The following is a 16,725-nucleotide window of genomic DNA, read 5'->3' as shown; positions in this document are numbered from 1 at the left end:
ATATAAGAAAAGTATTTGTGGTATGTTTTGGTATCTTCTATAAAATTCTACCTGAAAAACAGTTCTCCATTGTTTTACTCAAATTCCCCAACAATCAGTTCCCCCCCTTGAATTTAATGCTAGGATAAAATCTGTCTTGTTTTAGGGGAGAAGTTGTCTTGTCTCATTAGATAACAAAATCAATACAAATTTTGTACATTTTTGTCTTAGTTGTCAGGATATTCAGAATCAATTCGACGCTCAACTATATTAATATATCCCAGCTGTCAGGCACATCCATTTGCCTGTTCTTTTTTAAATGATTGATTGATTAAGCCATCTCAAATTCCTACTTTCAGAAAGTATCAATTATACATAAGTAAAAATTTAACTACTCATATTCTCATCATGGAAGACTATTAAGTTTTAGCTTGTGGCTAATTGAAAATAAATTTGCCAAAAATATTGCCTTTTGGAGCATGTTTTAACTAGCTTTGTACTTTTTATTTACATTTAGCTTCATCAAACAGGATTATTGAAAGGATATTCTCTGGGGCAGTAACAAGGTAAGAAAAAGCATCTGAGTTTTAAAATGAACTGCAAGTAATACTTTAACAATGTCATTTTTTTTTTTATAACTTTATTTATTTATTTATTTTTGGCTGTGTTAGGTCTTCGTTTCTGTGCGAGGGCTTTCTCTAGTTGCGGCAAGTGGGGGCCACTCTTCATCGCGGTGCGCGGGCCTCTCACTATCGCGGCCTCTCTTGTTGCGGAGCACAGGCTCCAGACGCGCAGGCTCAGCAGTTGTGGCTCACAGGCCCAGTTGCTCCGTGGCATGTGGGATCTTCCCAGACCAGGGCTCGAACCTGTGTCCCCTGCATTGGCAGGCAGATTCTCAACCACTGCGCCACCAGGGAAGCCCAACAATGTCATTTTAGTAAGGCTTCCTGCGTGATTTGTCAGTGCTGTAGGTCAGATAATACCCTACAAAACATGCAGTTGTGGCTTCATACAAGATGGCGGTAATTCTTTAATATATGGGCATTAGTCCTTTATCTAAATACAGGTAACAGTATTTAACCTGCTGATTATTTGTATTCAAATTAGAAACCAGATTTCTTTCTTCATATCTGCAAATGCTTTCTGATTTCATTCTCTAGGCATTTGAAAATAAGATAGGCAATGGAAGGGGTTGCCCTTTGTGAGGTTTCCAGCATTCTATTTATTTTTAACTTAATTTCCAAAGAAATGTTACTTTATTTCTTAGTCTCTCATAGTACTAAATTTATCTGAGTAATTACTCAGGAAACTTTATAACCATGTGTTTTCTTCAGGGGAAAAACAGTACAGAAGGAGGGAAGAATGAGCTATGCAGATTTTGTTTGGTTTTTGATTTCTGAGGAAGACAAAAGGAACCCCACCAGGTATGACTTCTGAGTTTCCTTTGCCAAGATGTTAAACACATGAGCAAAGCTTGAAAAATTCATGATGTATACCTAGTGAATGCCAGCTCAACTAGGGGTGCCAAGATGGGTTTGATTTAGTCTCTGCCCTCAGACTGAATGCACAGCCACAATGTATCAAGAGAAGTGCTCTTACCCCTGGAAACAAAGGTGAAGTGACATGTGAGCTGGCCCTGAAGGATATTAAGCATTTATATGGAATATGGGGATAGATACTGTGGATTTTAGTTGTTTCATGATCTTCCTTGTTCAGTAGTAAATTGGAGAGGAAAGAAGAGCAAATTGTGGATGACTAGTATATGAGAACACGCCCTCATTCTCCCGGTTAGAATCATCTCTCCCTTTCCTTGGCATACCTTGATTTGTCGCTGTGAGTTTATCCATCTGTTTCTTACACCTCTGTATCACTGTGTTACACAAGCTAGGAATAAAAAGAAGAGAGGGACATAGATTTTTGTGTCCTTCTCTTCTTTTTATTCCTAGCTTATGTAACACAGTGTCCTGCACATAGCTTCTGCTCAGTACCAAGGGAGGGAGAGTCTGCAGTCCCTGATGCTGCTTGCTGGTATTACTGACTCAGCTGTCTGCATGTTAGTTCAGAAAGTTATCTAAATGTTGGATATATGGTTTGGAAATCATTGAAATGGAAATAAAGCTAATCTATTTCATGGGCAGCATGTTGTCCATTTCAAAGATAGTAATTTGTTGTTCATCGTAGACAACTTAGAAAACATGGCTAAAGCAGAAGAAAATAAATTTTAATACTGATAATTCTAACACTCAGAAAAAGACACTTAAAAATTGGTATGTGTTGTACAGTCTTTTTCATATAAAGTTTTACATACTCTTTGGACATGTAGGTTAATTAATTCCATAGGATTAGATTTAATCCTTTGGAATGTTACCTCCTAATATCCTCTAGTAGTTTTAGCTAAATAGTTGTAACATCCACTATATTTTTCCTTAAAATAAATTCCCCAGGAAAGGAATTGCTAGGTTAAAGGGTGTAGACATTTTTAAGAGCATTTATAAAAACTATTAAATTGATTTTCAGAAAAACTGTATCATTTTATACCTTTATCAACAAAGTATTGAGCATATTTCCTATAACCCTTATTCACACTAGGTATCTTCCTCTTAAAAATATTTTCGAATTTGATAAGAATTCAGTATTATCTTTTTTGCATTTCTTTGATTGCTAGTGAGGCTGAATTTTTTTTTTAAGACATACTGAATTTTTTTTTTTTTTTGGCTGCTTTGGGTCTTCGTTGCTGCATGCGGGCTTTCTCTAGTTGTGGTGAGCGGGGGCTACTCTTTGTTGCACTGTGCAGGCTTCTCATTGTGACGGCTTCTCTTGTTGCAGAGCATGGGCTCTAGGCACGTGGGCTTCAGTAGTTGCAGCACGCAGGCTCAGTAGTTGCAGCGCACAGGCCCTAGGGTGCGCGGGCTTCAGTAGTTGCAGCACGATGGCTCAGTAGTTGTGGCACGTGGGCCCTAGAGAACGCGGGCTTCAGTAGTTGCAGCACATGGGCTCAGTAGTTGCAGCACACAGGCTTAGTTGCTCTAAGCAACATGGGATCTTCCCACACTGGGGATTGAACCCATGTCCTCTGAATTAGCAGCAGGATTCTTAACCACTGTGCCACCAGGGAAGTCCCAAGGCTGAATTTTTTCATACATTTTTGGCCATTTTTATTTCATCTTAGGTGACTTGCCTTTTCATGTTTTTTGCTCATTTCTGCTGGATTAATTTTTTAAGTTTATCGTTTTATCACAAATATACATTAAGTATTAAAAATTTAAAAATACATACATTCAGAAACCTTAATATAAAATTCATTCATAATTCCTTGACCCATAGTTAACATTTTGGTATATGTCCTCCTACCTCATCCTCCTCCTCCCTCGTCATTCCCCTCCATCCCCTCCTTTCACTCCTCCTCCTCTCTCTTTCTCTCTGCACCAAGTGAGAAATCATTGTATCATTTAGTATACAGTTTTGTGATACACTTCTTCACGTAAGAGTATATTTCTATGCCAGTAAGTGTGCATGTTTATAATTTACCATTAATCCATTATTTTGAATGTTTAGATGGTTTTAATTACCTAAATTTCTGAAGGTTTGAAGGCTGTGCATTTTTCCATTTCTTGCCTTTTTGGTGTTCTGTTAACCCTCTCGATTTCAATCTTTTATCTTTCATATTTACTTAATTATGAAAAAGCTTTCCTCAAATACTTCCCATCTTTTCCTCCTATTATCCCATAGGAACAAATGATATAAATGATAATAAAGAAGCTTTATATAACAAACATGAATATATACTTGCTCGCCTTTCTTCTATCAGCTTCTTTAAAAAACATAAATTATATACTGTAATAATTAGGACAATGTATTATTGGGTTTGTAGTATATAGAGATGTGATATATATAACAATAGCATTAAAAAGAGGGATGAGGGAATAGTTATATAGGAGTGTTTCAGTATCTCACAGGAATTAAGTATAAATCTGAAGTAATTCTAAGAAGTTAAAATGTATATGGTAAGCCCTAGAGCAAACAGCAGGAAATTAACTCAAAAATACATAGTAAAAAAAAATCATTAAAAGAGTTAAAGTGTCCCACTTAGAAAATATTCACTTAAATGTAAAAGAAAGCAATAAAGGAAAAATAGAGGAAAAACTCCAAGACACATAAAAAGCAAAAAGTAAAATGGCAGACGTAAGTCCAACTATAACAATAATAACATTAAATGTGAATGGATTAATTGTTTCATCAAAACGCAGAGATTTTCAGACTGGATCAAAAAAAAAATGTTTTTTGGATACAATTCTGTGCTGTCTATATGAGACAGATTAGATTTAAAGATACAAGGGGGGGAAAGAAAGGAAAAGGAAGGATCAAGATATGCCATGCAAACAACAATCTAAGAAACCTGGAGTGGCTATATAAATATCAGAGGACATAGACTTCAAAACAAAAATTGTTACTAGAGACAAGGACATTCTATTTCATAAAAGGGTCAATCCAACAGAAAGACATTACAAACATATATGCACGTAACAACACAGAACCCTAAAAATACATGAAACAAAAACTGACAGAATTGCAAGGAGAAGTAAATAATTCAACAATATTTGGAGACTTCAGTACCCCACTTTCAGTGATGGACAGTCAGGAAGAAGATCAACAAGGAAATAAAAGTCATGAATAACACTATAAACAAAACTATAAATCAACTGGACCTAACACATATCTATAGAACTCCCCACCTAAGAACAGCCGAATATATCAATATATTCTTCTCAAGTGCACATGGAACATTCTCCAGGATAGAGTATGTGGTAGGCCATATAATAGCCTCAAAAAATATAATAAGTGAAATTACACAAATTATGTTCTCTGACCACAATGGAATAAAATTAACAGAAAGAAATTTGAGGATTCACAAATATGCAGAAACAACACACTGCTTAAATAACCAATGGATCAAAGAAGCATACCTAAAGGAAATTAGGAAATAATTTGAAATGAAGGAAAATGAAGGAACAACATACCAAAACTTTAAGATGAACAAAAAGGAAAACATAGTATACCAAGACTTATGGGATGAAGCTGTAAATCCATCTATTGAAAAAGAAGAAATGTCTTAAATCAATAACATAACCTTCCACTTTTAGACACTGGGAAACAAGAGCAAATGAAGTATAGCAAACAAACAAACAAAAAAAAGATTAAAATTGATAAATGAGAGAATAGGAAAACAGTAGAGAAAGTCAGTGGAGCCAAAAGTCAGTTGTTTTGAAAATATCAGTAATGTTGATAAGGCTTTAGCTATACTGATCAAAAAAAAAGAACATACAAATTATTAAGGTCAGAATTAAGAGGGAACATGACTACTGACCATAAAGGAATGAAAAGGATTATAGTATATATATATATTATATATAACAACTTTATGCTAACAAATTAGGTAACTTAGACAAAATGAACAAATTCCTAGAGAGAGCCAAACTGCTGAACTGGTTCAAGAAGAAATTAAAAATCTGAATAAGAAAAACAGTCCCGGGCTGAGGTGGCTTCACTAAAGGATGCTACCAAACACTTTTAAAAAAATAACAGTTTTTTACAAACTCTTTGAAAAAATAAAAGAGGAAGGAACACTTACAAATTCATTTTATAAGGCCAGTATTACCCAGATACCAAAACCAGACAAAACATTACAAGAAAACTGTAAACCACTATCCTTTATGAATATAGATACAAAAATACTCAATAAAATTAGGAAACTTAATCTAGCAAAATATGAAAAAGATTATATACCATGACTAAGTGAGACTTATCCCAAAAATGCAAGGTTAGTTTACCATCTAAAAACCAAACAATGTCACACATCATATTAATAGAACAAAGGATAAAAACCACATGATCAGCCCAGTAGTCTCAGAAAAAGCAGTTGAAAAAGTTCAACATTGCTTCATGATTTTAAAAAAACAAAAAAAACACAGATTAAACATGGACAGGAATTTCCTTGACCAGATAAAGCATATCTATGAAGAACCTACAGCTAACAACTAGTTAATGGTGAAAGTTTGAATGCTATTTTCCTAAGATCAGGAAAAAGACAAGGATGTCTGCTCTATTCAACACTGGACCCTAGACAGGATTATCAGGCAAGAAAATGAAATAAAAAGCTTACAAATTGGAAAGGAAGAAGGAAAATTATTTTTTAATGTAACTTTTTAAATTTATTAATTTATTTATTTTTGGCTGTGTTGGGTCTTCATTGCTGTGCACAGGCTTTCTCTAGTTGTGGCAAGCGGGGGCTACTCTTTGTTGCAGTGTGCGGGCTTCTCGTTGCGGGACACGGGCTGTAGGCTTGTGAGCTTCAATAGTGGTGGCACACAGGCTCAGTAGTTGTGGCACGCGGGCTTAGTTGTTCCGCAGCATGTAGGATCTTCCTGGACCAGGGTTTGAACCTGTGTCCCCTGTGTTGGCAGGCGGATTCTTAACCACTGCGCCACCAGGGAAGTCCCAAAAACTATAAAGTTAAATATGATATTATATACAGGAAATCCTAAGAAATCAACCAAGAAACTGTTAGAACATAATAAAGGTTAATTTCAATTTACAAAATCAGTTTACAAGATTGATATAATACATAATATGTTTACAAAAATCAATTGTTTCTGTGCATGAACAATGAAAAATCCAAAAATGAAATTAAGAAAATAATTCCATTTATAATAGCAGCAAAAAGAATAAAATACCTAGGAATAAATTTAACAAAAGAAGCATAAAACTTATACTGTGAGAACTATAAAATATTGTTGAAAGAAACTAAGGAAGATCTAAATGAAACAAAGATATCCCATGTTCATGGATCAGAAGGCTTAATATTGTTAGCATGGCAATACTTCCCAAACTGATCTGTAGATTCAAAGCAATTCCTAACAAAATCTCAGCTACTTTTTTTGTTGTTGTTTTTGCAATAATGGAAATGTATCTTGAATTAATATGAAAAAACAAAAGGATCAGGGTAACCAAAACAATCTTGAAAAAGAATAAGATTATAGGACTCATACTTTCTGATTTCAAAATATACAAAGCTGAGGTAAAGACCATATAAAATACTAGCATAAAGACAGACATACAGATAAATGGAATTTAATTAGGAGTCCAGAAGTAAATCCTCACATTTATGGTAACTGATTTTCAACAAGGATCTTAAGACACAATTCAATGGGGGAAAAAATGTCTTGTAACAAGTGGTGCTGGACACTGGATATCCACATGCAAAAGAATGAATTTGGACCCCTACCTCATGTTATACAAAAAAATTAGCTCAAATGGATCACAGACCTAAATGTAAGAGCTAAAACTATAAAAACTTTCAGAAGAAAGTATAGGAGTAAATTTTCACGACCTTGGTTAGATGCAGTTTCTTAAATGACACCAAAACCACAAACAACAAAAGAAAAAAAAATGAATTGGACTTCATCAAAATTTTAAAAATTTATGCTTCAAAAAACAACATCAAGAACATAAAGGATAACCCACAGCATGGGAGAAAATATTTTTAGATGATATATCTGATACATAACTTGTATCTAGAATATATAAATAACACAACTCAATAATAAAAAGACAGATTACTCAATTTTAAAATGAGCAAAGGATCTGAATAGACATTTCTCCAAAGAAGATATCTATACAGCCAATAAGCACATAACAAGATTCTTGATATCACTATCATCAAAGAAATGCAAATCAAAACCACAGTGAGATATCACTTTACACCCACTGGGATAGCTATGAATAAAAAGTCAGATAATAAACAAGTGTTGGCAAAGATGTGGAGAAATGGGAACCCTCATACACTGCTATTGGGAATGTAAAATGCAGCAGCCACTATGGAAAACACTGACAGTTCCTCAAATGGTTATAGTGATACCATATGACCCAGAAATTCCACTGCTAGGAATATACCCAAGAGAAATGAAAACATATCCACACAAAAACTTGTACACCCATATAAGTTTCATAGCATCACTATTTTCAGTAGCCAAAATACGGGAACACCCAAATGTCTATCAATTAATGAATGGAAAAACAAATGTGATGTACCCATATAATCTAATATTCAGCAATAAAAAAATATGAAGTACTACATACTACAACATAGTTGAATCTTGAAAACATTATGCAGATTAAAAGACATCAATCACAAAAGACTACATATTGTATGAATACATTTATGTGAGATGTCCAAAATAGGTAAATCTATAGATACAGAAGGTACGTTAGTAGTTGCCTAGGCCATGAGGGACCTGGAGAGGCAGGGGTGGGGCAGGGAATGACGTATAAGTGCTACTAGGTATGGAGTTTCTTTTTGGATGTGATAAAAGTTAATTGTGGTGATGGTTATACAACTCTATGGATATACTAAAAAGCATTTGACTATACATTTTAGATGGATGAATTGTATGATATGGGAAATATATCTCAATAAAGCTGTTTAAAAAGAAGAAGAGTTGAGATAATACAAAGTATATTCTCTGACCATAATGGAATTAATGTAAAACTCAATAAGAGAAGGACGACTGGAAATTAAAGAACACAATTCTAAATAATCCTTGGGTCCAAAAGAATGTATCAAGAGAAATTAGATATTCAAAAGATAAAGGAATACTATGAATGACATAAACACACGTAAATGTGGTGACTTAAATGAAATGGACCAATTCCATTAAAGTCACAAGTTAACAAAAGTTGTCCAAGGAGAAATACATAACCTGAATAGTCTTGTATCTATTAAAGAAAATTGAATTCATAGTTTAAAACTTTCTGAAAAAGATACCTCTCAGCCCAGATAATTTCACTACTGTATTCTTCCAAACATCTGAAGAAGAAATATCAAATTCTGTACTACTTCTTCCAGAAAATAGAAAAGGAGGGAACAATTTCCAGCTTATTTTATGAAACCAGCATTACCTTGATACCAAAACCAGACAGACACATACAAGAAAATAAAACTACAGACCAACATCCCTCATGAAGATAGACCCAAAAATCATTAACAGAATACTAGCAAGTGAAAGCTCAACTTCTCAACCTCTCAGGCCCCTCTTCCAAAATCAGCAGATGCCCCAAGGGAAAGATGGTCACAAATGATAGGCTCCTCCTTTCTGGATTTCCTTCTACATCTGGACACCATAGTTCTTCACTGCCCTGTTAATAGTCCAGTGCCTTCAAAAAGGATTTTTACTGCAGATTTTCTCAGTGGGAGGGTTAATCCAAAACACTTAGTTCATCATTACCAGAAGCAGAACCCTTCAGATCAACTTTTCATATCTCGAGATACATAAGTGTATCTTTACTTATAGAAATATTGCCAAAAGAGGTTTTTAAGTCAAAAGCTTTCTTTTGTGCCCCTTTTCTGCCTTGCATGTTGCCTTTCTCCTACCTAACAGCTAACATGTTGCTGAGGCTTTATTCTTTGCCAGGTAACAACTGTTTCATATATGATGGCTTGTTTAATCTTCATATCACTATGAGTTTAGGTGTCAGTGTTCCCATTTTACAGTTGAGGAAACAGACGCTCTGAGAGATTGCACACATACAAAGTGACCTAGCTTGGATTCAAGTCCAGGTCTGTATCACTCCAAATTCTGGACTGTTTATCACTATAATGTATGGCCTATTATGTGAGACAGCATGTTTGCATGTCTGTCTTCTTACCAACTAGGCTATGGAATCCCTAAAAGAGTGTTCTCTTGGTGTCCTGAAATTCCTTATTGCTTAAGAGACTCAAAATTAGGCATTGGCCTAATTTGTCTCCTTGGCTTCTACTAGCACTTACTAGGCACCCAGAGTATTTGTTCTCAGTGCTTCACATTATCTTACAAAAGCAGAATGTGATCAGAAGACAGTTAAACCTCAGTTTTAAAGTAATGAAGAAAATATCTATACAGCAAAATCAAACACTTATTTAAAACGTAGTAGAAATCAGATTTGTGGCTTATGAATGACATGGGTAGAAAAAAATGTATTTCATGAAAGAAGTAATATACTCACTGAAGTGTGGTAAGTGCTGTGTAAAATACTACGTAAAAAATTGTGATCTTGAGTCTTTCCTATGCCTGGTTCTGTCAGGGTTAGATATGGAAAGCATCTTTGGATAGATTATTTTTTGTGGACAGGCTCTTGCAACCAACCCTCTTTTGGTATGTCCTTTAACCACCCCTCTGGTCTGGCTGTTTATCATGTTCTTCTTCTACCTTCGTCTTCTGACTAGGTGTCCTCTCCAGCAACTATCTCATTCACCTTTATGTCTGAGGACACTAGGCCAGTGCCTTTGAAGGTAGTAGGTGCTAAAATATGTATACTGAATATACAAAGGAATATACATTTAGTTAATCCCTAAGTAATAACAAAGTTCCCCGTAACTTGTTTCTGCAATAGCTTATTGGAGTTTATATCAGGGATAAGACATTTCTGGTCCAGAAGTTAATTTCATTCAGCCTGTGAACAAGGCCAAAAGGTAATCTTGTTTATGTCTATAATTGTACAAATACAGTCTTTAATGAATATAATTATGCTTTAAAACCAAAAATTGGTGGCAAATATAGCAAAAATTTAACACTGGTTCTCTCTGGGTAGTTACTCCTTTTGTGTGCTTTTCTGTTTTCCAGTTTTCTTGCAATGAATAGTCATTACTTCTAGACCTAAGAAAATATTATCTTTGTTAAAAAGAACAGAGGAAAGAAAAAAAATTAAATCTGCATTGGAAAAAACTTTAGAGAGTATCTATTACTTTCAATAAGAAAATTCCCTCTGAACATGTCCTATAAGTATTTAACCATCCAGTAGCCCCTGCTTCTAAACTTCCAGGGACAAATAGCTATCTACTGAGGTATATGATTTTATTTTTCCAGCTCTGAGCCTTAAAACATTTTCTCTTCTTTGTGTATTGATCCTTTTTATGCTCTCTAATACTCACAGAATTACATCAGATTCATCTACTACACGATATTCTTTCAAACATTATATTTAAAGGCAGCTCTTATGTGACTTTGGCAAATATTGAGGCAGTTTATTTGTCTCTTTCTTTGTGTTCTAGTTTTGTTTCTCTTTTATGAGCTATTACAAAGAACTGAAGTATATGGTTTAGCTTTATTTATTTTATAGACTCTTTTATCTTAGTTCTTAATTGAAAATGCAACTGACTTTAGTTTATATTTCTCGGTAAAATAAGTTGCTTTTCACTAAAGTCCTATTAGATAATTGCCAAAATCAAGAGGTACTTCCTTCCTATTGTCCTAATTTCTATTATCCTAAGATAAGTAAGAAGGAATTTCAAGACACCAAGAGGCCTTAAAGACCAGAGGACAGTCTACTGCTTCTTTTTGTACTATTCAAAACATTATTACTTACAGACTAATGATACAGTGGTAAAAGAGCCACATATTACCACATTTATTGTAGCCCTCTGCTCATGAAGTCTGTACCCTCAAGGTTTTTCTCACAATCAAGAAATCAGGTCTGTCTCCTCAAGGTTTTTCTCACAATCTCAAATCATGAAATCATGTTTCAAAGTGGGGCAGTATTAAAACCCTGAGAGTAGATGTGATATGACAGCCAAACTCTATTACCTCATGTTCATTGGCTCCAGTGAATGTCTCCTCTGTTCTTTGATGGTAATGTTAAACATCAAGCTGGTACAATTTTAAAAATAGATTTCTGAAAAGAATTTTGCAAGTATTACAGTTTAATTTGTTGCAGTAATGTAAACTTTATCTTTTGGAATACATGTGCATTACAGATCTTAGTGTGACTTACTTGAAAACAATTAATAGTCATACCTTAGTTATTTTCACCTTTTTCTCCTCAAAAGAGATTTTTTTAAACCATTAAGTGTATAGAGTTTCTCAGTATAGCTTAAGGCCTACAAATGGTAATTTAACCAAGAGTCTCTTAGAACCTTCTCTTGAGAAGTTTTAAATTACCATGAATCAGTGGCTCTTTATAGAAAAATATTGTTCCCTGTTACCAACTAATGCTATTAGCTTCATATTCTATGATGAATTAGTGGCATGGCTATACTTGCTACTATAAGTGACATTGCTATATGATAAAGTGGCCATAGTAAAGTGTGGGTAAGCTTCTGAATGAAGATAGCAACTTACCCACATATAGTACTTTTAGTCCCTCTTGAAATTCCACTAAAATGACAGTACAGAGATATTTTTAAGGAATAAATCCATAATAACAAAGGAAAAAAGGAGAAAAAAATAAGGATTTGGAAACCAGAAAGTAAATAAATTTAGCACACTACCTGAAACCTAAGCCACCATAGGAAAAGACAAAGAAGCAACTGGATATATCACAAAAACCTCCAAACAGTCAGGACTTTGGGGTACCAGGAACGTTGGAAGTAGGGGTGGGATAAAGATAGAACCAAAAATGAGGAGAGTTTATAGAAAGTTTCTTTAAGGAAACAGCCGATCTCCAGATCATCTCCTCTACCCAGGCAGGAGACTGCTGCTGGGAGACTGTGCTTTATTCCCTCAAGAGTATAAAATAGAGGGCCTCTGAACTGGGGAGCACTGGGCACAATTGAAGGTAGGGCTACCATATTGAAAACAGATGAAATGAGTGTATCCTTACTGAAAGCTAAGATGCCCAGTCTTCATTCCTTACTCAACTTTCAGAATCTAGGCAACCTGTCCTGAACCTCTAGGCAGGAGACAAAAAGATGCTTTTCTGGAGAATCTGGCCAGCCCAAGAATAAAGACCTGAAAATTTGACATTGGCTCAGCCCCAAGGAAAGAACCCAGGCAGATCATTTTACAGTAAAGCTCAGAGTCAACAAACCCATAAGCCAGAACTTCCAGTCAGCTTTTTAGCATCTACTCTTAAATATGAGCAGAGAACAAAGGATCAGTAAATACCTAAGTACAGCTTCTTACATAAAAGATAGAGACCAAACAGATAGAAGTGGGGGGAAAGTAACTTGGATGAAACAGAATTCAGGGAGAAGAAACCTTCAGCAAAAACAACAAATACACTGTTACTAGTAGCCTCAGAGATAAGAGAAAAAATGAAATTCATAGAACATGAACAGAATGGTACTTCTTATAAAAGAAACATTCATGGAACCAAAAAAGAACTCTGGAAAATCAAAATTATGATAGCAGGAAAAAAAAAAAAATGTTCAGAAGATAAAGCTAGGTAGACCTCCCAAAAAGAACCCCAAAATTGAAATAATATAATATAGAGACAAGATATGAAAATTAGAAAGGCAATCCAAAAAGTCCAACATAACTAGAAATTGAAATATAAGATTTACATGGTAATTTTAAAATTCAGCCATAAGAGAGTGATGGCAGCAAGAGGGTGAGATATAAGTTTCCATTGCTCATCCCCTAACAGAAATACCAATTGAACAACTATCCATGAACAAAAATATCTTCACAAGAGCTAAGGATTCCAGGGCAGCACCAAAAGACCCAACCTTTGGGCCCACCTCAGCACCAGTTCAGCCCCCGTGTCCCCAGGCTCCAAACTCACCCCTGTATTCGAGTTCCAAGCTCACCCCAGCACCAGGCCAGCCCCTGCAACCCCAGACTCCAGGTAGGATATTGCCGACCCATCCTCCAGACTCACCCAGCACCAAGCCAGCCCCTGTGGCCTCAGACTCATCCCAGTGCCAAACCAACCCTGGAAACCCAGGTTCCAACAAACCCCAGTAGACCTCAACACTGGCCAACCCCCAGAGACCCAGGATCCAGACTCACCCTTGCAGATTCAGGTTTCAGGTACCACAGGCCCATCCCAGCACTAGGCCAGTCCCTACAGGATCAGGCTCAAGACCCACCTATTACCAGGTCAGCGCCCATGGACCCAGGCACAGGCCCCACTCACCTGCTGACCCAGGTACCTGAGCAGCCTACCCAAGTACTCCAGCAGTAAACCTGCTCACAGACCCCCACTAGACAGCCTGTCCAAAATCTCTGAATAAGGAGACTGGTGAAAGGATTTCCCTGCCAAAGCCAGTCTGTAAATACTGAAATACATGCCTACTTCTTCAGAGGCAGAAACACCAATGCAATGTGATAAGAATCACAAATAATCAGGGAAGCATGACACAATCAAAGGAACAAAATAAAACACCAATAACTTACCCTAAAGAAATTGAGATCTGTGAATTGCCTGACAAAGAATTCAAAATAATCATCTTAAAGGATCTCAGTGAGCTACAAAAGAACACAGACAACTAAGCAAAATCAGGGAAACAATACATGAAGAAAATGAGAAGTTCAACAAAGAGAAATCATAAAAATGAACCAAACAGAAATTCTAAAACAAAAGAACAAAATTACTGCACTGAAAAATTCTATAGAAAGCTTCAACAACAGAGCAATTAAACAAAAGAAAGAATCAGTGAGCATGAAAACAGGTCAATTGAAATTACCCAGTCAGAGAAAAAAGAATGAAAAGCCTCCAGGACTTACAGAAGACCATGAAAATAAACAATATATGCATTATGGGAGTCCCAGAGGGAACAAAGAAAGAGAAAAGGGCAGAAAACTTATTTAAAGAAATAATGACAGAAAACTTCCCTAATCTGGAGAGGGAAATGAACATCCAAATCCATGTAGCCCAAGGAACCTCAAATAGATAAAAATATTAAGAGATCTTCACTATAGCACATTACAATCAAATTCTCAAGTCAAAGACAATTTTGAAATCAGCAGGAGAAAACCAACTCATCACATACAAGGGAACTGTTATAAGATCAGCACTGTATTTCTTAGCATACACTTTGCAGACCAGGAAAGAGTGGCATGATATATTCAAACTGCTGAAAGAAAAAACTGTCAACCAAAAATGCTATGCTTGGCAAGGCTATAGTTCAGAAATAAAGGAGAGATAAAAACTTTCCCAGACAAAATCTGTGGGAGTTCATCATCACTAGACCTGCCTTACAAGAAATGCTAAAGAGAGTTCTTCAGCCTTTCCTTAAAGGATGCCAACTAACATAAAAACATAGGAAATATAAAACTCACTGTAAAAGTAAGAATATAGTCAAGTTCAGAATATTTTAATACTATAAGGATGATGCATAAATCACTTTTAACTCTGCTATAAAAGTTAAAAGGCAAAAGAATTTAACTACAGTAATTTTATAGTGAATACACAATCCATGAGTTATAAATAGTGACATCAACAACATAAAATGTGACAGGAGGAAAAGTTAAAACATAACAGATTTTGTATGCAGTCAAATTTAAGCAGTTGTCAACCTCAAATAGACTTTTACAACTATAAGATGTTTCATATAAGCCTCATGATAACCAAAAATAAGAAACCTGTAGTAGATACACAAAAGAGAAAGAGAAAGGAATCAAAGTACATCACTACAAAAAAAATCATCCATTGAAAAAGGAAGACAGCAAGAAAGGAAGAAAGAGACAACAGAACTACAAAACAGTCAGAAACAAATTAACAAAATGGCAATAGTAAGTCCTTACCTATAAATAATTACTTTAAATGTAAATGGATCAAAATCACCAACCAAAAGACACAGAGTGGCTAAGTGACTACAAACAAGATTGTACAGTATGCTGCCTACAGGAGACTCGTTTTAGCTTTAAGGACACACATAGCCTAAAAGTGAAGGGATGGAAAATGATATTCCATGCAAATGGAAACAAAAAGAAAGCTGGGTTAGCTATCCTTATATCAGACAAAAGACTTTAAAATAAAGACTAATAAAAGAGAAAGAAGGACATTGCAGAATGATACAGAGATCAATCCAACAGAGGATATAACAGTTGTAAATATTTATGCACCCCAACATGTAAGAGCACCTAAATATATAAAGCAAATATTATCAGACTTAAATGGAGAAATAAACAGTACTACAATAACAGGAGGTTTCTTTACTACCCCACTTTCATCAATGCATAGATCATACAGACAGAAAGTCAATAAAGGAAATACCGGCCTTAAACGACATGTAGACCAAGTGGAACTTACAGACCTATACAGGTCATTCAGATCATTCCATCCAATAGCAACAGGATACACATTATTTTCAAGTGCACATGGAACTTTCCCTAAGATCATATTTTAGGCTACAAAAAAGTCTTACTAAATTTTAAAAGATTGAGTTATATCAAGTATCTTTTCTGACCACAGTGGTGTGAAACTAGAAATCAATAACAGAAGGAAAATTCACAAATGTGTGGGAAGTAAAAAACACTCCTGAATAACCAGTTAGTCAAAGAAGAAATCAAAAGGGAAACCAGAAAGTATCTTGAGATAAACAAGAATGGAAACATGCCAAAACTTATACAATGAAGGAAAATCAGTTCTAAGAAGGAAGTTTACAGCAATAAATGCCTACCTTAAGAAAAAAAGAAAGATCTCAAATAACCTAACTTTACACCTCAAAAAAGTTAAAAAGCAGACTAAACCTGAAGTTAGCAGAAGGAAGGAAGTGATAAAGATCAGAGCAGAAATAAATGAAATAGAGACTAGAAAAGATCAGTGAAACTAAGAGATGTTTTTTTGAAAAGATAAACAAAATTGACAAACATTTAGCTGGACTAAGAAAAAGAGAAGACTCAAATAAAATTATAATTGAAGAGGAAGCATTACAACTGATACAGAAACACAAAAGATCATGTAAGACTACTGTAAGTACTTATATGCCAACAAATTGGATAACCTAGAAGAATGGATAAACTCCTAGAAACATACAACCTACCAAGACTG

General features: G+C 35.2%; 1 protein-coding gene across 4 annotated transcripts in view; it reads left to right on the top strand.

Annotated features, from left to right (window-relative positions):
* The window catches only part of PPP2R3A (protein phosphatase 2 regulatory subunit B''alpha), a 206,310-nt gene that overhangs the window by 140,161 nt on the left and 49,424 nt on the right, over nucleotides 1–16,725 (top strand). For all 4 annotated transcript variants that reach the window (XM_082393422.1, XM_082393423.1, XM_082393425.1 and 1 more), the window contains 2 exons: nucleotides 497–545; nucleotides 1,314–1,403. In XM_082393422.1, coding sequence (XP_082249548.1) covers nucleotides 497–545; nucleotides 1,314–1,403 — 139 coding nt within the window. The remainder of the gene's footprint in view (nucleotides 1–496; nucleotides 546–1,313; nucleotides 1,404–16,725) is intronic.

This window comes from Balaenoptera borealis, assembly GCF_965194805.1.
Source record: "Balaenoptera borealis genome assembly, chromosome: 5".
Classification (NCBI taxonomy): domain Eukaryota; kingdom Metazoa; phylum Chordata; class Mammalia; order Artiodactyla; family Balaenopteridae; genus Balaenoptera; species Balaenoptera borealis.
The sequence above is the reverse complement of the archived record's forward strand: the minus strand, read 5'-3'. Positions and strand labels throughout refer to the sequence as shown.